Below are 24,901 nucleotides of genomic sequence, written 5' to 3' on the forward strand. Positions count from 1 at the left end.
AAGCGAGACCTTGTGCTGTGATTGAATTGTATATGACCTCCTTAATTAATCATGATATATCGAACACAACATCCACATCATAATGTCTAAACAAGGGGATTTAATTTAATGTTTCTATTATACCATAAAAAGATGAGAGGAAATTCATGATTGTATTATTTCGTAAGTTGACTGAATTAAAATCAAATAAACTTCTAAATGAGTAGAGAGACCAAAAGTGTATTTAAGGTTACTGAAAGGAGACTCTAACGTTGTTGATCATTTTATGACAGAGATCTACTCCTCTGGTTTTAAATATAAACTTTATATATAAGAGTCTTATATTTAGGATCAGGGGAGTATATGAAACATGAAGTGCCAATATATAATTTGGAATTTAAACAGCATCATTTTTTATATACAAACACCAAATGTACAACTCAATCTGTACATACATTGGTGACAATCTACTACTAAATTATAATTACCATGGCAGGGCTGTGTATCATTAAATTATGTGGTGAGGGACCTTAATTAATATCCATAGTATTAGGTCAAAGTAAGGGGGAAAAAAAGCATATAAAACAAAACCACATAGTTGCTCTTATGCTTTAAAGTTAAGAGAGCCAAACACGTATACGTCACAACCACCTCATCTGCTTCACTTTTTCCTATTCCTCGTTACCCTTTTATCTTCTTCTTCTCCTCCTTCTCCATCTTTCATAAACAACTGAGTAGTCATCTATGGAGGAAGCTTTAAGGACTGCCGCCTGGTCATCAGATTGGTCGGAAGAAGAGGACCTTGTGAGAGAGCTTTTAGAGGAAGGGTCTGCCGATCCTGGGGTAACAGAAGATGCAGTAGTAGCTGATCAGAATCACTATACCAGAAAATCAAGTGAGGAGCAAGCGATTATTAACAGGTTCCTCTCCAACATGTATTCTGGACCTACCATTACTGATATTGAGAATGCCTTATCAGTGACTTCCCACCAAGGAGGGTATTCCCAACAACTCGCATCACCACCCAGGTACACACACACACACACACACACCCTTTTTAACATATACTGTATTTTTCACTGCTCAGTTTTCTCGGTCTTCTCTTTTGATTCACAGATTTTTATTGTTTATACATATGAATGCGTTTTTGACATCTTTAATAAGAGTAATATGAGCTCTCGTAGTATGTGCATATACATATACATATTATAATTGATGTGCAATTCATTACAGATCAGTTTGCATTTTGGAAAAAGGTCTGAATTTGAGCAGGAATGAGAATAAGTATACCCTGAAAATCAAGTGCTACGGAAATGGATTGAGCGAGATGACGGATATAAGTGGAGGAAGTATGGGCAGAAATCTATTAAGAACAGCCCAAATCCTAGGTAATAACTATATTCAAACTGGTCTCTTTCTTCGTACGTGTATCATATTATCAATTCTTCCATACTCAAGTATTCAGTTCATCATAACATATTACGTCAATTTTACTTCCTCTTCGTTTGCGGAATTAAATTTAGATCTTATGAAATGAAAGCAGGCATCTTCGAGAAAAATGACTCAGTAATTAATGGATAGGAATAGACTTCTTCCTCTCTTTTCACTCACTCATTTAATTTACTGTACAAATTTGTGAAACTTCTTGTCATTACTATCATTAATTATATTATAGCTTTATCGGATAGTTCAGTGATGTGTGATGTTGGAATATTTACTAATGAATACAGTACAGCCTATATATGTTTTGGTTCTTGGTACAGATATTATACAAATCGAGTTAAGAGTGAATCACAAAGTAGCCACCTAGGTCTACGCAGCTAAGTCATTAAACTTCTATTAAAAATAGCCATCTTAAGTCATCTCACTTTTCAAGATACCCACTCCTAATTAATCTGCTTTTTCCAAAATTTCATAGACGGACTAGAAAATACGGAAATACATGCTATTAATCTCATGTGATCCCATTTAATTTGCTTCTCTCCTCTCCTCTGCAACTAAAAAAAAAAAAAATTATTGTACGTAGTGCTCTTTGCTCTAGTAGAATTATGTCACAACAAAAAATAATTATGTAATTAATTTTTATGTTATTCTTTTTACGTACAATAACAACAAGTGTTATCCCACTGGGTGTCCAAATTTCATAGACGGACGAAAACTACGGAAATACATGCTATTAATCTCATGTGATCCCATTTATTTGCTTCTCTCCTCTCCTCTGCAACTAAAAAAAAAAAAATTATTGTACGTAGTGCTCTTTGCTCTAGTAGAATTAATGTCACAACAAAAAATAATTATGTTAATTAATTTTATTTTTATTCTTTTTACGTACAATAACAACAAGTGTTATCCCACTAGGTGGGGTCAGCTATATGAATCACACAACGTCATCATGCTCTGTCAACAACCCAATCCTTAGATATGTTATTGACTAGGAGGTTTCATCTAATAATCTCATTGAGTGTTCTTCTCAGTCTTCCTCTATCTCTTTTTATGGGATTCCATGTTGTTTGATCTACTCTCCTCACTGGGGCCTCCAATGGCCTTCTGCATATATCCAAACTATCTTAAGCGATGTTCAATTATTTTCTTTTGGATAGACACCACACTAACTCTTACTCTGATATTTTCATTTCCAATCTTATCTTTTCTTTTTACGTACAATCAATTAATTTTATGTGTTTGAGAATTGAGAATTTCTCCTCTCACTAGTAACTTTAACCCTCGAGAATTTACTTTAAAACACCTTTCGAAATTTTATTGGGTGAGTGAATGCTAATTGCCCTATCAACCAATCATCTTATGAAATAATTAATTACATAATCAATAAATTACCTATCCAAGCAAGTTAATGTGCTTAAGTACTTACATGATCCAAATTTTCGTTTCCGTTGATTATTGCTAACTTGGATTCATGTGTTTTTATTTCCCCCTCTCTTTTAATCCCAACAAAGGAGCTACTATAGGTGCACAAACCCAAGGTGTAGTGCTAAAAAGCAAGTAGAGAGATCCAGTGAAGAGCCAGACACTGTTATTGTCACCTATGAGGGCCTCCATCTTACTTTGCTTACCCAATATTTTAATGGGCCGATCACATCATCAGGCCCATCCACCACCATCAAGAAGTCGAGGCCTATCTACTCAGGAGCCCAAGATTATGAAGAAGCCCAAGAATTCCAACAAGTTCACATGGGCCACAAGCCATTCAAGGGGACATTATCTTACCCCCCACGGAAAACATGGGCCCACAAGGATTGCTTGAAGACATGGTGCCATGGATGATTCGGAACCCTAGTATTGGTAGTAATCCCTCAAATCTGTGCTGCCCTTCTTCATGCCTTTCTAATTACTCCTCCTCTCATCCATTGGCTTCAATTCTAGCTTCTAAGTAATTACGTTTAGTTATAGGTTCCAAGACTCAATTCTTGCATATAATTATTATTACCACTACTAGTGTCAGACCCATTTCCATCAATAATTAAACAATATTGTATGTAATGGTTCATATTTTGTCTTGTCATGTGAGCTTTTGTATTGTTATAAATATATATATATATATATATATATATATATAAGTTTAGATTTCTCTGGGACTTGTGTCAGTTGTTTAATTAAAAAATGAAGGTATATATATATGAAATACGCACGCGCACATGAAGATAAATAATAGAATATTTTAAAATAAAAATTCAGTGTTAAGGATTTAAATGAAATAGATTATCTATGGTCCAAAATAAACACAATAATTGGTAAAATAAATCATTTCTGTACTGTGAGACATGAATACATTAAATTATAATAAAACTATATAACATAATCATTGGATTCTTTGGCTTCCTTCCATTATAACTGGGTGGCTTCAAATTATTCAACCTGCAGAAGATGTATGCTCATTTTCCCGTTCTTCATTGAGAAGTTTCTGCATAATTATATCACACAGATTGTCAAAATACCAGATTGATGGTGATGGGGGAGTGAAAATGCGTGGAATATAATATGGGAATATCCAATGAAGCCTACTTTTCTAGTATTTTAGTGGATGAAATTAATAGATTCATCATACTTCTATTTGACTTGTATTGTTAAATTGTCCGCCACGAGCTACACTTTGTTATTAATAATAAGAATTATCATCTTCATGATTAATAACATCATTGTCACTTCCGTCATCATCCTTAATTTTTCCCATGTTACATAATTAGACCTACAGAGAATGTTGTACTTAAATACTTTAATCCTAATTAATTTCAATCGGCAATTTTTTTCCCTAATTCGCGAAAACTTACGTACATTTGACCCTCTATAACTAACCGATAAGTTATAAATTTTCGCTATCGATAAATTATAACTATCAAGAAGCTAAGGGGGCGGTGAAGTTTTTTGGGCAGTATGAAGGACGGTGCATTGATCGATCAGATAAAAAGTAGGATGAATGATTGCTACTTTTCTGAATGCAGTACGGTTAAATTATTGTGAACCACAATATTTTGTGTTAAAATAATAAGAATTATGATGATGATAATACTAATATCGTTGTCACCATCTATATCCTCGTCGTCATCCTCATTTGTCATCACCTAATTAATGTTTGATTTAAATTTTGGTTTAAATTTTGGTCTCCCACCCGAACGATAGTGGAAGAACGGTACCCACAAGGCATCTGCGTGGTAATTAGGGTTCGCATATACAATCCTCACAGATTTATAACTCTCTTTGCCCTTCAAACGAGTGGTCTCTGCATGGATGCATATATACATATCCCTCAGCCAGCTGGCAATATATATATTCTTGCAGAAATATAAAATAAAAAAAGAAAGATGGATGGTGAAGCATAAAAGTGAAGCATATAGACATCATATGTTGCAGCTAATAACAAGCTATGGTGAATATTAGTATAGTGTTGTCGGGTCAAAACTTGAAAATGATGGGTGTGAAGCCAAGTTAAGAGTGGGTAATAATATCTCAGCATCAAATAATACTCTTCCGATCTTATCTATAAGGTAGAGAGATGAGATTTTTCTTGTCTTGTTTATAAGTCATTTCATTAAATTTTTAACATAAACATACTATTTTATCCTTCATCATTATATCATAGATAGTTATTTTTCTTTTTAAAGTATATATATTAAATAAAGATAAAATTGAAAAGTTATTATATTTTAATAAATAGTTAATATATATTCTAAAATTTTTCTTATTCTATGTGAAATATGTTGAAAATATCTTATAAATAGAATTAGAAGAGTATCTGCTCGTATTCAAAGCAGAATCTTAATTATATGCCTCCTATAATGTGGGCAGGGATGCTTCATGCATGGCTGGAGTACAGGATATGGGCAAACGACTATACATACATGTGTGTGTATGGCTTTGGTAATTTCAAAAGCAAATGATGATAGCTTTCTATTTTCACTAGAGTTGAACAAACTTTGTCTTCTTCATTAGTGGAGGATATCACTGATTATCTGAATTACTGAGACTTAAGCACTAGTTACTTAGAGTTTATATATATATTGATGATGATCTCAGATATGCAGAAGTGGGGGATGGCTGGGTTCCACCATTTATGAAGCTTCACATCAAATAATGGAAAGTTCATGCATCTGTATGTTCAGGCTTTGTTTGGACACAAGATATTGCTTCTGGATGACAGCAAACGAGACTTGGCCTGTTGGCCAATAGCTACGTGCTAGCCAAAGAACTGTGCTCTTACTCTGGGGTACATCGCCCTAGCTTATACCAAGGAATCTTTTATATCCCTTGCTTTTACACATCCTTTTGTTTGCAACATATTTTCTCGGATATTGACATGACTCCATCAAGGAATAGGTATGTGAATCCGAGGGATGGAAGCGGTAAATCACACTTGGTCTAACTCTGGATCTCTCCGAAACACACATGAGAAAGACAAATGATGTCGAAATTCATTAGTTGCCAGGTAAACATCCAACAATATCTGTATATTTAACGGTAAGTTCATGCACATATGTAAGTAATTCGATACATTTACATTTATATGTACATCAAATCTACTCTTTTTTTTTTTCCCTCCTAAAGTGAGATTCCAAGCAACAATAATGGCTTCCTGGTGGATAAGGGGGGGCTAGCTAGCTAGTAGCTAGGCAACAAGATCAATAATAATGTGAGAGTACCTATCAATCATTTGTGGGCTTTTTGGCGGTCCCAACTTGAGATTATTATTTAACTCGGAAGCTCCAATGATAGCTGGAGATAGAGATGATGACCAGTGCCACCTGCCTAAATTTGATTGGTGCTCCTATCTTCCATCATTGCGAGTTTGAGTTCCTCCAAGTTTACGTAATTTCCAACTTTCAATAATCGACGCCATCACTTATAATGCTTCCATCATTCCAACAACGTAATTCATCAAAATTATAATTACCGACTTTTTCTGAAATTCATACACCCACTCTCCTCTGATTCTATTTATAAGGCGTTTTTAATATATTTTACACAGGTTAAGAAAAATTTTAAACTGCATTAGCTTTTCAATAAAATATAGTAACTTTTTAACTTTATCCCTATTTAATATATATATACTTTCCAAAAAACTATTTACACTATAATAAATAAAGGACAATATAGTAAATTCATGCTAAAAATTTAATAAAATTACTTATAAATAGGATAAAAAAAAACATTCTCTCTATGTCTTATAAATAGAACCAGAGAAGTAAGGAGATATTTATTTAGTGCCTGATTGTGGGGCAGTCCAACAACCAAAAAGTAGTTTATAAGTATGATAATTTAGTTTACAAAACAGCTTTTAGCTAGTCTAACTTATGGGGGAAAACTGTTTTTTTTTTTTAAACATGGTTACAAAAGTATCTAAAACTTACTTATAACTTATGCAAAAACAACTTTTTGGAATTAAAAGATATTTTTACCCTTATGTTTATGTTATTCCTATGTTTCTCTCTACATATTTCTTGTACTTCCTAGTCAGTTTTTAGTTATTTGTTTTAAATTTTCTTAAGTGCAAATATTTTTAACATAGTTTTTATAATTTTTTAGTTATTTGTTTTTAACATTTTCTTAAGTGCAAATAGTTTTTAAACATAGTTTTTATAATATTTTTCTGTGAATTAAGCAATTCATACTAAGCATTCACACACAACACGTATATATAATCTATTTTGCGCAGCTCCCAGCTAAAGTATAGTAAATTAACCAACCTTTTGCTTGCCAATATCACTTCCTAAATTCCCATCATCATTGCTAGCTATAAAAAAAAATAGACAAAAATCGGCAAAGGCCAATGTGTTATTATTTAATTAAAAATTAAACGTATTTTTCTGTGTATGATCCAAATTATAAGTATAACTAATATGCATAATGCGATTTTGTTATAAATCTCTATATATATTGATATTAATATTGAAAAAGCAAATTATGCTTAATTTTTTTTTCATGGTGGATTTTTTAGCTGTTTAAAAGTCTATGATGCATAAATATATATATATAAATATATATATTTATATAGTGGGAACTAGAAAGTGAATGACACGTCAAGAAATAGCAATAAACATGAGTTGCAGGGAGTGACTAATGGAAAGATCTAGCATATACTTTAAATGGCTGGCAATTACTAAAATTGACATTAATTATATTTGGCGGCAAATAATAAACAATAATTTTACCCTATAAATTAAAGTTGGTCCCCTCAGAATGCAACGTGTCCTAATGCTATTGGTATTGCCTTCCAATTAGTTGTGGACTATAATTTTGTTCAACTTGCTATTACATCCATGTCCCTGTGCCGCCCAAGCTGAGATCGATGATCCCAGATATTTTTTCTTTTTGTTTTGTTTTGTTTTGCAGTATACCTGCTATTCTTATTTCTTTTTCTTTCTTTAATGATTCAAAGATATATATGTTTCTCTCTCTTATTTTTAATTAAAAATATTTTAAATAAATAACTTTATAAAATATGGGACAACGGAATATATATCAGTATTTCTATAATATTGCGGACAACAAAAATATCAATATTATTTACTCTACAAAATTTTATAAGTCCCACTTAAGCCATGAATACTCGAACTCACTTTTTTTTTAACTGCCTAGAAAAAGATATGAAAAAAAAAGGTGCGCAATTTGAATTTTAAATAAATCATATATTTTAAATTTATGATTGGGTTATACTGTTAAAGTTTTATAAAATATTTTATATATTTAAGATTTTATAATAAAAAAGGTATTTTAAAAATTTGACAGAGAACCACCTCCAATATCTGCGCGTATACTGTATACATGAGCTGCCAAGGGCCCATTTTGATTAGATTACGTCAACTTTAATTTGCAGGAGATTCTCGTTTTAATGATTTGATTACTTCAAAAGACACACACACACACACACCACATAACTATACTTTAGTTGCTGCATTATTTGTGTTAAATTTTTAATAAAGTTTAAAAAATATCGTTTTAATCAAACTGCCCCTTTCTAATAATCAATATTCTTATAGATATCCATTTTTATTATATTTTAAATCCTTAAATATTTCTTCCCACGATCCATTTATTTTTACCACTTGAGTTATAAGTAGCTTTGTGTGCTGATGATTTCCTCCTTTTATCTTTAGTTTATCAAATTTGCCTGTTATTGAGCACACAACCTCATGAATCATAGTACTGTTATTAATATAAAAATTAGTTAAAAATTCAATTTTATTCTAAATATAATATTTTAATTTATTTTGTCTCTTTTATTCATATATTGTCATTGTAAGAATTATTTCAATGCACATGATTAACCATGATAGTTTAAGAAAAATAATATTTATTTATTACAAATAACTAATTTAATCTTTAAAAATTAATTATTTAAATATTATATTAAAGATAGAAGATAGTACTAATTTCTATTCATGAGAGGTTATATATTCTCAGTCTTATTCTTCTAGAATTTTTGAAGTGCCCATTAATAAATTGCTCGGAAGTCGAGTTTATTTTTTCCCCAGTGGTTATAACTATTTAATTCAGACAAAACCTAAGTATATAATTTTTTTTTTTTGGCCTTCAGAATATAAAGCTTTTTAATTCAATGTTGTTGGGAAAACATTTAAATAATTTGAAAAATTATTAGTCAGAATTAAAAAAAAAACAATGAAATGAGTACAGAAAAGTTAATATAGAAGTACAACATTTTAGTAGAAACCAATTATAGTACAAAGGCAAGATTCATTTTCACGAACTGGTCCAGATGAACTTAATTAATGGTTGTGAACAACTTAGATCTGACTTATTCCATGTACAACTTAATTAATTGAGTTAGAGCTTAATTACCCATGCAGCCATAAACTTCTTTGAGTTTGCACCCATAGATTTTGGGTTAATAATAGTACGGTTGTTTTGCAGAATTGATTAATTGGATCTCAAATACCACCTTTGATCTTTAATATAAAACATCATTTGACTTTTATTTTATTCTAAATATAAGACCCTTATTTACTTTTCTAAATATAAAACCCTAGTTTACTTTGTCTCTCATATTTATATATTTTTTTCTAAGAAAGTCCTTCTAATAATGATAATTCTAGTCAATACACTTGATTCTTAAGGATATTTTAGGAAAAATAACACCTATTCATTACAAATAACTAACTTAACTTATTTTTTTAATCTTTTAAATTAGTCAACTAATTCTCATAATTAGGACCAGAGGTAATATCAAACAGAACCAAAATCAGCGAAAGGAAACGGCCAATACGGATATGAGATTGGCGTTACAAATGGAAAGAGGGGAAGGGTAATAAACATATAATTAAGCATTAATGATAATATAATTTGAGAGGCCCTAATTAATAATGGAAGTGGGTAGGCACGTGTGAGGCATGAATTAAAGGAGAAGTAATTTTGAGAAGAAGCTAGATGACGATGAAGAAGGAGAGAAGAAGATGATGCTGAAGAAGAAGATAAATTTTTTTTTAAAAAATGTCACTTTAGATTAGGTTGGCTGCGGCACTCTCAAGCTATGAGAACGGTTCAAAGTGCTCTCTACGTCAATCTGAAATGATACCTTTTTATTAATATATTTTTTTTTCTAAATATAATAAAACAAAACGTACTTTTGTTTATTTATAATTATAATTTTACACATCAAAGTTCCTTTCACTCTGATCATTGCTTGTCCTTGTTCTCTCCATTATTGGCCTGATTTCTTCTCCCAATATCTTCTTATCGACCTAACCCACCTCTTCACCCCCAGATTTACCCTTTCATCCTCCCCATGTATCTCTTGAAATATTACCTCAGGTCTTTAATGTCAAAATTAATTGACTAACTTGAGTAGATTAGAAAACTAGTTAAGTTAGTTTTTTTGTAATAAGTAAGTGTTGTTTTTCTTAAAATATTCTTACTAATCAAGTGTATTGGCTGGAACTATATTATTACAATAATTACTTTGAAAAAACATGAATAAATACGAGAGACAAGTAGAATATAGTCTTATATTTAGGATCAAAGTAAAATTCAAAAGAGTTCTTATATTGAGGACCGAAGGTAATAACTCATAACTTTCCAAATTCCAACCTCTAAAAGCTATTCGTTTGCCAAATGATTTTTCCACATGAAAAAAAAGGCGAAAAGTTCTTGTTTAAAACCTTTGATAGTTAGAAAAAGATTCGAATTTGAGTACTCTAGTATAAAATCTTGCAAAATACCAATATTTTCTGCATGTAAGAATATATCATGTATTTCTAAAGGATTTTCTCTATTTCCGCAAAAAACATATAATTTAGTTGGTTGCTTTTTATGAACTGCTGTTTAAAAATTTTATTATTACAAATTTAACGTGAGGGAAGGTTTTTTTTCCCTGTCAAATGACGCAGTATCTAAATTCTTATTAACGCGAATAAAATATTATTAAGTTTCGGAATTTAGTATCAAATATATAATTATAGTTAACACTTTATTAACTGATGAATTAATTTTTGAAATATTTAATTTGAAACGACCCCTCACCCCATTATTAGCTCCGTACTCTTGCGTATCCTATTGAACGGGGAAAGACAAGCCAAGTTTCTTACTTTCTTTCTTTGCCTTGCCCATAAAAAGTTTAACAAGCCGACTAGGCTGAAAATAAATAAATATTAAAGTCTTCATATAATTAATTCAACCAATATGTGCTTAATTTTTAAGGTTAAAAATAGTTCAAACACTGCATAATAAACAATATGCAAAGAAAGAAAAGCTTCTCCATGAGTGGTCTCGTCTGAACATTGCAGCAGCAAAAAGTGGACGAGGAGCACACAAGAAGAACCCTAATTAACAATAATAATGAAACTGCGTGACGTGGGAACATATTGAAATCTAACAAGTTCCCAGATGCTGAAAAAACGTACGACATCTTCCTGTGACTGATGAATTATTTAAAAAAAAATGACAGCATGTTTTCCATCAGACCACGGTTTGTAGAGTATACTGTTCGTTGCTGTAGCTTTCTCTCAGTCAACCGAACTTCACCTACTGATGAAAGCCAAGCTCCCTTTTTTTTGCCCTCTCTCTTGTTATTGGTGGCTCAAGAGCTCCAATAATAGTCACTTATATATATAATCACATAATTAACTGCAGTATATGAATTAAGAATCAGACGATTATATAATAAGGAAGATGTCGCGATCAGAGCCAACCCAGGTGGCCGGAATTATTGTGGGGAAGGGGAGAGATTGAAATGGAGCTTTCAAGAGAGACAGCCAAAGTGCAGCTTAGCTAGCACTGTGACTACGTACCCCAAATTCCTCTCTTTTCACAAATACAAGGCCTCCCTGCTTAGTTGTATTCCGCAGCACAATAATTGCTTTTCTTTATCTGTAATATTCCTTGCTATTACCTCTTATACTGGGTATCAGAGTCAGATGATTGATCATGTTGGCTTTCTCAAACTATTATATTTAATCAGGTATATTGAAACTATCCCATACATGGTGAGAATTTTTACTATCGACAGGGATATTTTGGAGAAGCAATTATAATAAATTTAGCCGGTGAAATGGATATGTTTATAATCAAATATAACTCCCAACTAACTCTCATGTTAAAAATACTCTTCTAGTTCTGTTTATAAGACACTTTTAGTATATTTCACACAAACTAAGAAAAACCTTAAACTTTATTAACTCTCGTTTAAAATTTAATGACTTTTCAACTTTATCCTTATTTAATCTACATTATACATCATGTAAACAAAGTCAACACAATAATAAATGAGGGATAAAATTGTACATCCATATAAAAAATTTCTCTCAGTACCCTATAAATAGGACCAAAAAATATTTTCTCTCTCTGCTCTATAAATAGGACCAGAGGAGTATGACGTAGTATATACATACATGTTTGTTTTTCTCTAAATAAACTAGTATATGATAATGATTGATGTAAAATAAAATTCGACACAATCTTTTTTTCAAACCTTGGAAGCTAGATTTGGATTATTCATCCGAGTTAAAACATGTACAAACAGCACACTGGATTAGTAGTAGTTTATAATTATATTGTTTTCCAGAAAAAGTTAAAAAGCTACCATACTGGCAGAAAGAAGAGTTTGAAAACCTGCATCTTCTCTTGGTAATGTACTCTTAAGGGCTGGTGTGACACAGAAATATATATTGAAATAGCTTAAAATTTAGGAAGAATTACAATCAAGTCTTAAAAAGAGAAATAATTACCAAAAGATTCTAATAACAACTTAAACAGTCTATAGTAACAAGTTATAGGATAAAAAATGACAACTTCTTAGACTTATTTTATAATTTTTTTCTTTCTTGGAATCTCATTGTAACTCTCTCTAAAATTTATAATTTTCAAAGAATAAAAATTATTATCATATGTAAAGTATTGACTAAATTATTTATTATTGTTGGTTTTAATATATCATAATCTTTCAACAAATATTCTTCAAAGATGAAAAAGGGTGTTAATTAGATGGAATTAACTTTGCAGGCAGAAAAAGCCAGCTGGGAAAGAAGGATCTTTTGGCTGGAATTAATATTTGAGTTAGCAGCTTCTTTGATCCCCTGGGTGTTGTGCTTTTGCCAAGGATGCAATCTTAGGTTCCAATTATTTGTTCCTTATGAACATAAAATAAGATGAGAGACGCAGACGTGTGATGGTGTTCCTTAGAATTGTCATTTTCATTTTCACTTAATTATTGACGCCCCCTCTCACATCTGTCCCTTAATTAATTATTTCCCAAAATGAACACCACCATGCACATCCTGTCAACTTGGTCCAATCACCAGGCAACCACCAGCTTTGAGAAATCACTTTAATACACCCAATTTCCTATATAATAATATTCTCAATTAAGTAACCCAACTAGTAATTTATTATTCAATATATATGGCTAGCTAGATGGAAGCTTGATCTCCTTTTGTTATGGCTGCCTAGCCAGCCATCTTGGAATGGAAGAGAAGAGAGATCCCAAATAAAAATATATTATGAATTCTATATATTGATATCATAGGCGATGTGCTCAATAATTGAGGGCTTAATCTAAAATTGTTGGGAGATAATTATGCAATCATGGATGATGACATGCCCTGCTCAATCTGTCTTAAGGGATATACATTGGATTATTTTATTTTAATTATTTTTAAATTTTGTATTTCGTATATTTAAAGATTACTTGGTTCTGCGTAGTTAGCTGCATTGTGGGGATTGGTTGCTTGGCGATGATTGCCTTTGGATTCTGCACTCCATTTGCAATCTTAAAAATATTAACTTAATATTGCACGAAGTATTAGTTTATTGTTGACGGGGTTGTACTGGCAAGAGTAATTAATATCTCATGTTTGACACAAATTGTCCTACTTTATTATAGTTATATGTATCATGATGATGATTTGGTCCAAGTTCAATCATTTAAAATTAATTCAAATCCAATATGTACCTCACCATGTAAGTTTTTGGTAATATTATGTTGTGTTCTATATGAATAATTTTGTAATTTTTTATATCAGTCGGGAAAATATATAATTTTGTAATCGGATCTCTTTATTTCGTATCTTTGTTATCTGAATTAGATTAAAAAAAATTAATGTACTCCTCCGGTCCTAAATATAAGACTGCAAATTGGGTCTTATATTTAGAACCGAATGAGTATCTTTTAAATTGATGTCTTTATTATTATTACTGAAAATTGTTTCTTAAGAGGTACTCCTCCGGTCTTAATATAGACTTATTTAACAAATTTGATTAGATTAAAAAGGTTAGGTTAGTTAGTTAATTATAAGAAACATGACATGTTTTTTCTAAAATACCATAATCATCTTTCTTAATATCTCATTTTCCTCTTCTATTTGATTATGGTTGAGAGAGTATCTATAGGGTAATTTAGAAAAAATTGGTAAATATGATAAATAATCTTATATTTAAAACTAAATTAACTAAGCAATTGGATCCTATATTACGGATCGGAGGAGCATTATTACTCTAATTTTTAGAAATACTAAAGATGGAATACGTAATTATGAAATTATTGAATAGGCTTAATTAGAAGTCAAAGTAAAAGAAGAGAAGAAGAAATTTAGTTCTTCAACCGTAAATATACAAGGTTTAATTTCTTTTTATCCTAATATGAATTTTTTTTCATAATACCCTTTTTCATTAGGATATTTTCACATATGCGCACCAAAGTTTAATTATGAAATAATTTTCTTTTAAAAAATGCACGCACGTCCCAAATTATCTGAATATGAAAATTTTACGAATAATTAATTTTCTTTGTTTAATCCCACAGACTAGTTAAAAGGAATTTATAATAGTAATTAATAGTGAAGATTGGAGAGAAAGGGTAAGAAGGGAAGAGAAAAGGGAGATATTTAAAGGGGTTAAAATTTAAAAAAGAAAAAAGGAAAACAGCTGTCGTGAAATAATAAAGGTCACCCTTATTTTAAAAAACGGATGTTCACGTGAAGGTGCCATCTTGTTAGGTGAGGGCATCCGCATTCAATATCACAGCCAAAGCCAAATTATGAAACTACTACTACCCACATATTATTATTATTATTATTATTATTATTTCCGTCATTTATCTCTCGCCAATTCGATTCTTCCACCTTCGTCTAATCTAATTATTCACATTATTTATTTTTCCCTCAACTGCCACCCAAAATACATAATCATTTTTATGTGACCATTTATGAAGGAGAGGCCATAAATGAACTCGACAGGAGCTTCTGGTCGTAGGCTTTGGTGTGTTGCCGAGAAGGTTCATAGCGAGTTAGGCAGTCACATGACTTGGGAGGGGATTGATATTTTGGATGCACAGGACTGGTTAATTAATTAATTAATTAATAAACAAAGGGGCTAAAAATATTTGGACAATGTTGATCATGTGGTGGAGGCAACGGGCAAAAGGAGGAGGCAGCCGAGATCCCAAAAGGATAAAAAATCCAAACACGTGCATCTAAGTCGTTAATATAGAATTTAATTATTAAATTGATTTATTCTTAAATATAAATTTATTTATTATATTTTTTAATTTTTTTTATAAATTTTTTTATGAATATTCCTCTCAACTATAATAAAATAAAATAGAAAAGGAAGATATTAAGAAAGATAATTATGATGTTTTAGAAAAAATATATATATTTTTTTATAATTAACTATTTTATCTAATTTTTTTAATCAAATTAAATTAATTCAATATATTTTATATTAAAAATCAGAAGAATAGATTTTTTAAAAGTCTTGGGGAGGGTATCCTGAAAAGTTGAGAAGAGGAATAAAAGGGCGGGTTATCATGAATCATGGGGTTTGGAGGCCGTAGCTTTTGTCCTTTTTTACACATCAAAAGCGAACTTCCTGTTAGCTGTAAGTCTGTAACCTCTTCCTCATCAAAAGTACACTTTCTCTCACCCCCCCCCGGGCCTGACATCTAGAACCGTCCAGATCACCCTTCCCAGTACCACACAAGTATTCTTTTTTAATTACTTGGCCAAACATTAATAATTTAATATCATAAGTGGGATTGAAATCCAGATATCTCATTTTTCTGTAAGTTTTTTGTTTTTGTCAACATTAATTTTTCCAATTTCACTGATATCACCCCAATAAAGTTTGCCTAAGATTGACATATAGGTCGAACGATTCATTTATAAGAAAATATTTTTACATCCGGTTTTTAATATAAGATTCATTTTATATATTAAAAAATGAGTTTTATAAGATAGGAGGGAGTAATTAATTTCCGCGCAATCGTTTCATTGTGAATGTGAACAAAATGTTCCCAAAATATCTGTGGACGGTGGGGAATGGGTTGATATTTTGGACGGCATTTACCGCCGCGAAAGAGAATTTCACCGGGGCCAGTAACTTGGAGTGAGAGTGAGAGGGTGGCGATGCTGTTGAGCTGTATGCAGCTGTGTGTCGTACAATATCATTGCACTTTTTCCTCATCAAAGCTCGTTCCTTTCGGAACAACAGGTGTCCCCCACGCAACTCAGACAATTTCCCTTTTTCTTTCAAGTTTTAATTATTTTTTTATTTTCTTAGAAAATATTATATGTGTTTTGGGCAAAAGCAACTTCCAAAAAAACCCTACAATATTCCACGAAAACTTGATTTGTAAACACTGCAACATCCAAAGTACATAATACTATATCCGGTTTTTCATATATAATTTTATTTTATTTTTATTTTATTTCTAAATATAAGACCTTAGTTTATTTTGTCTCTCATATTTATATTTTTTTTAAAAATCTTCTAATAATGATAGTTCTAACCAATACATGATTAGTAAGGATATTTTAAAAAAATAACATCTATTGATTATAAATATTAACTTAACTTATTTTTTTAATCTCCTCAAATTAGCTAACTAGCTCTTATAACGAGAACCGGGGTAGTAGATTAGTAAATGAGGGAAAATATGTAGATTTTATGATTTAGCATGCATTTAGGTGGCTCTGTGATTTATTTATTTTCTTTATGATAATAGTGGGCGGTTTGAATTATTGGGACTCCACCATGTCAAGAAGGTTTGAAGAATCGTCAGCGTTTATGTATGAAGATGTGAGTGTAATTTAATTGATATATATAATTGTTGGACTTGTGGTCCTGCGGTTAATTGGCTAAGACTTATCCTCCGTCTTCACACCACACGTGGCATCATACTGTCTCGCCCAGAGGTTCCTTCCATATGAAGAAGGGAGAAAAACAAAAGCGGAAGGAATCAATCAAAGAGGGAGATTGAATATACACCATGTGTTATGGTAAAGATATCGTGGCAAAAAGTTGAGATGGTACACCATCCCTCTTTTTATATATATTTATAAAAGCATCTTTTTTTTTTTAAACAAAAAATTTAAATGAGTTGAGACTTAAGAGATGATCAAGATTATGACGTCTTTTCGAGAAGGGGGAAAAAACACTTACAAAGGACACGTATTAACAGTTTGAAATTAATAGTTTCCGTATTTAATATAAAAACTAGTTTCATTTTATAATCAGAACCTGTTATTTTCAAATGTATTGTTGTTATCACTTTGAATAAAATGTGTTGTTATAAAAAAAAGGTGTTGTTAATTTTAATTCCAAACTAGTTATTTTATAATCAGAACTTGTTATTTCCAAATGTATTGTTGTTATCACCTGAAACAAATGTGTTATTATAAAAAAACATGTTGTTAAATTTTAATCCCAACTTGTTATTTTATAATCAGAACTTGTTATTTTCAAATTTATTGTTGTTATCACCTGCAACAAAATTTGTTTGTTATAAAAAAAACATATTGTTAAATTTTCATTCCAGACGCGTTATTTTACAATCAGAACTTGTTATTTCTAAATGTATTGTTGTTATCACCTGGAACAAGAGTAAATGAGTTAACTTATATTTTTTTTGTATCATAATGTTAGCAAAAATTTGTTGGTTGATGGTCATTCCTAATTTTGGGAAACATTAGGTTAGGGGATCAAATCCCTATTTAAAAAAAAACAGTTACAAAAAAAAAACAAAGGAAGGCCGCCGGCAATGGCTGGAACCGGCCGCCACCGGCATCGGAGCTCCAGCGGCTGGCAGCCGAGGTGTCGGAGCTCCAGCGCCGACGGTCGGATTTCGGAGAGGCAGTGGTGTTCTTTAAAAAAAAATTTAAAGAGAGGTATTTTGGTAATTTGGTCATGATTTCATAATTGCAAATTGGAACCGGGTCCTTGTGAGCAATTTCTCAAATTCAAGGTCTCTAATTGCCATTTTATATATTAGGGGGTCTTTATTTGCAATTTTCTCTTGAAATTAATAGTTTCCGTATTAAATAAAAACTAGTTTTATTTTTAATTTAATTATAATATAAAATCTCAATATATTTTATTTTTCATATTTATTTATTTTTTTTAATGTATTCTTTATAGTAATTGCGAATATTAAATATTTTATCAGATAGTAATTTAAGGTAATACATATGGTAGTAAGGGTATTTTAGAAAGACAACACTTATTTATTACAAGTAACTAACATAACAAACTTTCTTAAACTATTCGAATTAGTTAATCAGTTTTTATATACATTTTATTTACTTACGGAAGAGTATTATTCGTGTGGCCAAGTAATAAAATTATGAGAGAGAGAATTACAATCAAATTTCACAAAAAAAAAATTACTAAAAAATTCTAATAAAATCTGAATAGCTATAATAATAAGTATAATAACAACTTATAAGATTTATTTTGTAATTTTTTTCTTTTTATGAGATTTGATTGTAATTTTTTCTAAATTCATTTGTTTTTTGAGCTCTCCAAAACATCCAAACGTACGCACACGCATTTTCGCATCCCCATATATATTGCTTGTTTCTTATCCAATTTATAGCAATTTAATGAACATTTAGAGCACTCCATCTTCCATTTGCCTTCATCATTTTGACGCTACCAGCTAACTTTCTTCGAATACGCGTAACTTCTCCTCTTTTTTCTGCCATGATTTAGTACGCTTAAGTTTTCATAATTAAAAAGAAAATACGCGTAAATCCAACGATACATATACACACACATACGTATATTCAAAATATGGAATTATTCTTAGCGGGCGTATTATCATTGTTTACGTTACCTAAAATGATTAAAAGAAAAGAACATGTGTTTTAAGGGTGTGTTTGGATGAAACCAAACCGTGGTTTGGAAAAGTGATTCTGGAAAATAGATTCTGAGGAGAATAGATTCTGTGAAGAATAGATTTTGTAAAAAAATTATTCTGAGAAGTGAGAGTGTTTGGATAGTTGTTATCAGAAGCACTTTTTATATATACAAATTACTAAAAAAAAGACATAAGTTAATGTGATAATTATAGAAAAAATAGATTTTATGATATATTTTAATTTGAAGGAATAAAATTGTTAATAATATATTTTTTACCAACATAATTATAATACATAAGATATAATATAATTAATATGTATATATATTTATAAAATATAATATTAAATATGTTTAATAAAAAATATGTTTATAAAAAAAATAACAAGATATATATCCTATAGGCTCTCACACTCTCCCTTTTTTCTCCAAAAGCAAAATTTTTTTGCTTTTTTCAAAACCATGGTTTTGAGCCAAAACTATGGTTTTGGTGGTGTTTGGGTGACTTAATCTCCAAAACATGGTTTGGGTGTCACCCAAACCTCCCTTAAGTCTAGGATCCACGAGTTGATCAAAAAGGGTATGCAGCTCCCTTGGTTCCTGCCTAATTCATTGCATTCCTTCGCTTTGTTTCTTCTTACCATTTCATAATACAAATAATGACTTAATAATGACAGAATAAAGCATATGCGGGCAAGGGGATACTTTTCTCAAATCCCAACTTATGAAAACATACTTGCGTGTTTCCAACCCTTGATCTATTTTCTTATTCAAAATGGACTTTTTTTGGCCTCATTAATATTGGACTATTTTTGCTATATTGTTGACCTCTAAATATTATAGTACTCTTCCGGTTATAAATATATATGTTTTATATTTAAGAAGGAGTACTACTTTTTTTAAATGCTGAATGATAAAAATGAAAATTAATTACTACTAATACTTATTTATTTATTTTTTCACTAAGAGACATGAGTTCCAAAATTGAAGATGTGAAAACAGATTTTGATTCTCGAATGCAGTCAAAAAACTTGACAAATAAAAATAGCAGTCTCTTCCTTGGACAAATTAAATTGAGAGTAAAATAATGGTGTGAACCTCATTGGTCGCCGGACGTAATTGAATAAAATAATGCCAATTTCACAATCAAAGACAAGGACGCCCTCTGCCCAGAAGCAAACCCTCTTCTATATAAAGCCCCCTTGTGCTTCCCTTGTTCCTCCCCCTTCTGCCTCTTCCTTCCTTCATTACCGTTGTGTCCCTCTCTCCAATCTTCTGCTCCTAGTCAGTTCTTGGGTTCACCTTCATGTCTCGGAGCATATATCCCAGTACCCGTATCAGATACCATCTGACATTTCGAAAAAGTTACAGATTTTCTAGTCAGTTCTTGGGGTTCACCAGGAATTTTGTTGAGTTATTCTGTCATTTTGAAATGGACCCCTGTTTTTTCGTCCATTTGTACATTTAATTCTTTAGAATCTGGCTTTTGTTCTTTCCGCAAAGCCTCAATTTTTTTCCTTTCTGTAATTCTGAATTTTTAAGCACTTTGGAAAGGGGAAGGCTATGTGTAAAGAACTCTTTTCAGATCAAATTTATGATGGGCTTCTTGTCTTTTTTTTTTTTTGTTGAAAATTTTATGAAGTGTTTTTAACCAATCTATTTCGCTTGCTACGGATTGTCCACTCAGAAAACTGAGGAAGCTTTATCACATCTAATTTAAACAGTCGTCTTCATTGTCTGCCTTCGAATATCTTTTGCTTCTTTTGGTGCTAATCCGAGTCGGCACTAGTTCTTTTGTTCTTTTTTATCCGAAAATCCATGAAGTTATGAGGATTAAGAAACAAAGGGAATCTGAGTTTCCTATATAAATTTGAGCTGCTTCATGCTTTTTTTCTTCATGGGGACTTATTATTCACTGCTGTATTGTTCTGTTTCTTTTAGGTTCTCTTCTGTCTGAAATGGAGTACGAGGGTCACTTCAGACAGGCTCAGAGACCGAAATACGATTGCCTTCTTTTTGGTAAAGCCCTTAAAACAGAACATGAATTAATGAACGAAGTTCTCACTGTTTTGGACATGACTATAACTGTGATTTCGTGTTGCAGATTTAGATGATACTTTGTATCCTCTTAGCACTGGTCTTGCAAAATCCTGCCTCAAGAACATCAAAGGTATGATTATAATAACTAAGAAATCTTTTTCCATATAGCACTTCTCCCTGTTTCACCTCCATGACCCGTGTTTGATTTCTACCATTGTTGTAGATTATATGGTTGAGAAGCTTGGCATAGACAGAAGCAAGATTGATGACTTGTCCAACCTTCTGTACAGAAACTATGGGACAACCATGGCTGGTCTTAGGGTACGGTTCATTTTTGCTCGTCATTTCGCTTCCTCAAAATGGTTTCTTTTATTCACAGCAATTTGACTCACCTTGCTTGATCTGTTTTGTGCTCAATATAGGCAATTGGATATGACTTCGACTATGATGAATATCACAGGTACAGGACCTCTTCTCTTTTTTTAGTTTTTTCCCCCCACATGCACTTAACACCAGTGACAATTTAGATTAGAATGAACACTTCAAATCGTGTGTTTGTGTCCATTTCAACAATTTGTCTGTACATTTTGAAAGGGTGATGTTGATTTTTGGAATTCTGCTATTGCAGTTTTGTCCATGGAAGATTGCCTTATGAGAACTTGAAACCAGACCCAGTTCTGAGGAACCTTCTGCTGAGCCTGCCATATAGGAAACTGGTAATTACTACTTTACAAACAACCATCCAAAGTTCTGAACGTGATCTAATTATAAGAGGACTCCTTATGTTAATGTTGTTTTATAGGATGGTTCTGACGGTCCTAAATTTCTCTGTTTCATTTATTATGCAGATATTCACAAATGCGGACAAGGTCCACGCAGCGAAGGCACTGAGCAGACTTGGATTAGAGGATTGCTTTGAAGGGATTATATGCTTTGAGACCCTCAATCCCATCCACAAGAATAATGTTACAGAAGATGAAGATGAGTTTGAGACCAACACAAGTCCCACAACAAGCAACAATGGATCTGAAATATTTGACATTATAGGCCACTTTGCTCAACCCAATGCTGACACCTCAGTGTTGCCCAAGACACCAGTCATCTGCAAACCATCAGAAAATGCCATTGAATTGGCTCTCAAGATTGCAAATCTAAACCCACAAAGAACTGTAAGAACCCAACCAAAGAAAAAAAAGAAAAGAAAAAGGCTTTGATAACCGTTTACAAGGAAAAAAAGTTGAAGGTTTCTGTTTGCTAACACTGTGCCTTTCACTTGCAGTTGTTCTTTGAGGATAGTGTCCGGAACATTCAAGCTGGAAAGCGTCTGGGCCTTCACACCGTACAGGTAGGGACTGAGACAGAACATAATGCAGAGAAAGATATTTGTGACAAAGTGTTATATAATTATTTACTTATTTTGAGGGTCTAAATTATTGAGAATTTTATGCAGGTCGGTGCATCTCAGAGGGCAAAAGGAGCAGATTATGCGTTAGAAAGCATTCATAACCTTAGGGAGGCAGTGCCTGAGCTATGGGAAGCTGATATAAAATCAGAAGTTGCATACCCTGGAAAGCTTGCTGTGGAGACTTCCGTTACTGCCTAAGAATCATTCTTCTGTGCAATCAAATCTCTTTCTCAGTCATTGATCATGTTAAAATCAAACCCACCCAAAAAAAAAAAAAAGGGAAAATCCAACCATCAGAAGAAAGAAGGAGAAGAAGCCCTTGGAGATTCCCCAGATAATTATGCCGTAGTAATCAGTAGAAAATGATGTAGATGCTTTGCTCAGATTATAATAAGTTGATTAATAATATTCCAAAATAAGCAAAGTGCTCCTTTCTGGCCTTCCTTTGTCAGGATGGTAATTAAACTAATAGGCTAAGCAAATGAAGAACTCTTGAAGAGGAAAGTACAGAGTATCTAATGATAAACGTTGATATGGAAAATTCCGCAATTGAAATCGAAATTTATTTTAAAAAATTTCAGCCTCAGTTGTGAATATAAAAACAATGGACTTTTAAAAGAAATTATTAAAAATAAAGAATGAAAATCTGGTGGAGAATTGAACAAAGTGGCCAGACCCCTTGTTCTAGAAATGGACAACTCCTTTGCTTGTTCCGTACGCTCCTTACTGGCTTATTTTGTCCTATCGATGATTTAATATATCTCATTTCTTGCAAGTGACAACACACAAATTATCAAACGTATAGACAGAGAGAGACTGTTTTAAATTGAAATGAAATTTACTGATAAAAAATTGTAAGTGATTAAAGTTATAAAACTAAAGGTTAAATAAGAAAGAACGAGCAATTATATGCTTAATTATAGTCTGTGTACTGTGTGTGCTGCAAAACCTTTAAAACGTTTCGACTGAGTTGTCTCGCGAAAACATCCTAATTAAAGTCGAAAGTAATAAATTGTTTATTACTTTATAACTAAAATCAATAATTAATTAATTACTATGGTTCATTTCATATTATATTTGCCTCTAAATTATTCATTGCGAGATATGTAGAGTTCAAACTAAGAATTACATAGCATCCACTTCCTTTAAAAATTTCTGACAAAGGATTATGAATCCTCCAGACTAATAAAGAAACATTCTTATCATCACGCAATCAATCAATAATATACACAATAGATTCGTATCGGATCAATTTCTTCTTATTACAATTAAATATTTACTTTCCCAACATTAAGAAAAGTGGGTTAACTTAGTCAAAATCTTTGAGCAGGGAGCGGACATACTTCTTTTGCAGTAATAATATCCTCAAGAAATCTGTCTCCTCTTGTATGTGCAAGATAATACAAGAGAATCATGTCATACTTAGTAAGAATATCAGTGGAAAATTATCTTGTATGTGCAAGATAATACAAGAGAAATGTCATACTTAGTAAGAATATCAGTGGAAAATATAATAAATATTTGAGAAAAAAATAAAATGTGTCTTACATATTTAAAAATGAAAGTACACTCCCGTTAAAAGAAATGGATGGGTATTAATTTGTTTCCTGAAAGCAACAATGATGGAATGAAAGAGAAAGTCGTAGATTAATTTTTATAATGAATAATAGTACAATAATTTTGCATCTTATGTCACGCAACTAAAATAAAATAATGGGAGAGGATTGAAATCTCTCAAAAATTGTTGATTATTGATGAATATAATATAATAAGCCATGGAATTAACTAAAAAGAAAACGATGGATTTGACAGAAAGCAATCTCACACTACAAAATCCCCACCACCATGTTGTCTTCATCACGTGACATGTAACCATTATCACGTGGAAATGTGCTCCTTTCATCAAGCCAAACAAAAATCTACTTAGAACAGATTTTTCTCATTAATTAATTGTAACCAAATATTAAAATAGAGTTACAGGTCACGACTATGGAATCATCAATGTAATTTCTGCCAGTTTTCTTTAACAAGAAATTAATCTTCAGAAGTTTCATTCTGATTAGAAGGTGGTAAGTTTTAATTTGCAGGAGTGATTAGAAAGTATGTCCGGAAGACAATATAGTGCCTGCTTGGGAGGGCATAAGAAATTCCCTATAAGCACATTTTACGTAAGTTAAGACAAAACTTTTCTCACATACTTGCCTCGTATTCTATAAATCAATATTAAAAAGCTATTTATAAGCTGTTTCAAACGGGCCCATAATAACTTATATATAGAGTTTAGAATTGCCAGTTTAAGTACCCTCTCCTTATTAGTTTTAGACAGGAAAATGATACCTAAGGAGTATTTGGTTTAACTTACTTTATGTGAGTTTAGATAAT

General features: G+C 31.6%; 1 protein-coding gene and 1 pseudogene across 1 annotated transcript; both read left to right on the plus strand.

The window, feature by feature from the left end:
- The first annotated feature begins 671 nt into the window (after positions 1-671).
- On the plus strand, positions 672-3,565 carry LOC114730187 (probable WRKY transcription factor 49; annotated as a pseudogene).
- Positions 3,566-20,954: 17,389 nt separating this feature from the next.
- Positions 20,955-22,958, plus strand: LOC114730183 (uncharacterized). The gene is made up of 8 exons (XM_028917218.1): positions 20,955-21,093; positions 21,179-21,244; positions 21,338-21,435; positions 21,537-21,574; positions 21,743-21,830; positions 21,963-22,283; positions 22,394-22,459; positions 22,565-22,958. The coding sequence occupies exons 1-8, from the start codon at positions 21,033-21,035 to the stop codon at positions 22,715-22,717; spliced, it is 891 nt and encodes a 296-aa protein (XP_028773051.1). The 5' UTR covers positions 20,955-21,032; the 3' UTR covers positions 22,718-22,958.
- The last annotated feature ends 1,943 nt before the right edge of the window (positions 22,959-24,901 follow it).

This window comes from Neltuma alba, unplaced genomic scaffold, assembly GCF_004799145.2.
Source record: "Neltuma alba isolate B1F8T4 unplaced genomic scaffold, ASM479914v2 tig00012714_pilon, whole genome shotgun sequence".
Lineage (NCBI taxonomy): Eukaryota > Viridiplantae > Streptophyta > Magnoliopsida > Fabales > Fabaceae > Neltuma > Neltuma alba.

Bases quoted from the DNA above. Each gene is read 5' to 3' on its own strand.
- LOC114730183 (XM_028917218.1), top strand. From the start codon at position 21,033: ATGGAGTACGAGGGTCACTTCAGACAGGCTCAGAGACCGAAATACGAT. The intron at 21,575-21,742 runs GTACAGGACCTC...CTGCTATTGCAG, and splicing joins GACTATGATGAATATCACAG to TTTTGTCCATGGAAGATTGC. The intron at 22,284-22,393 runs GTAAGAACCCAA...TTTCACTTGCAG, and splicing joins ATCTAAACCCACAAAGAACT to TTGTTCTTTGAGGATAGTGT.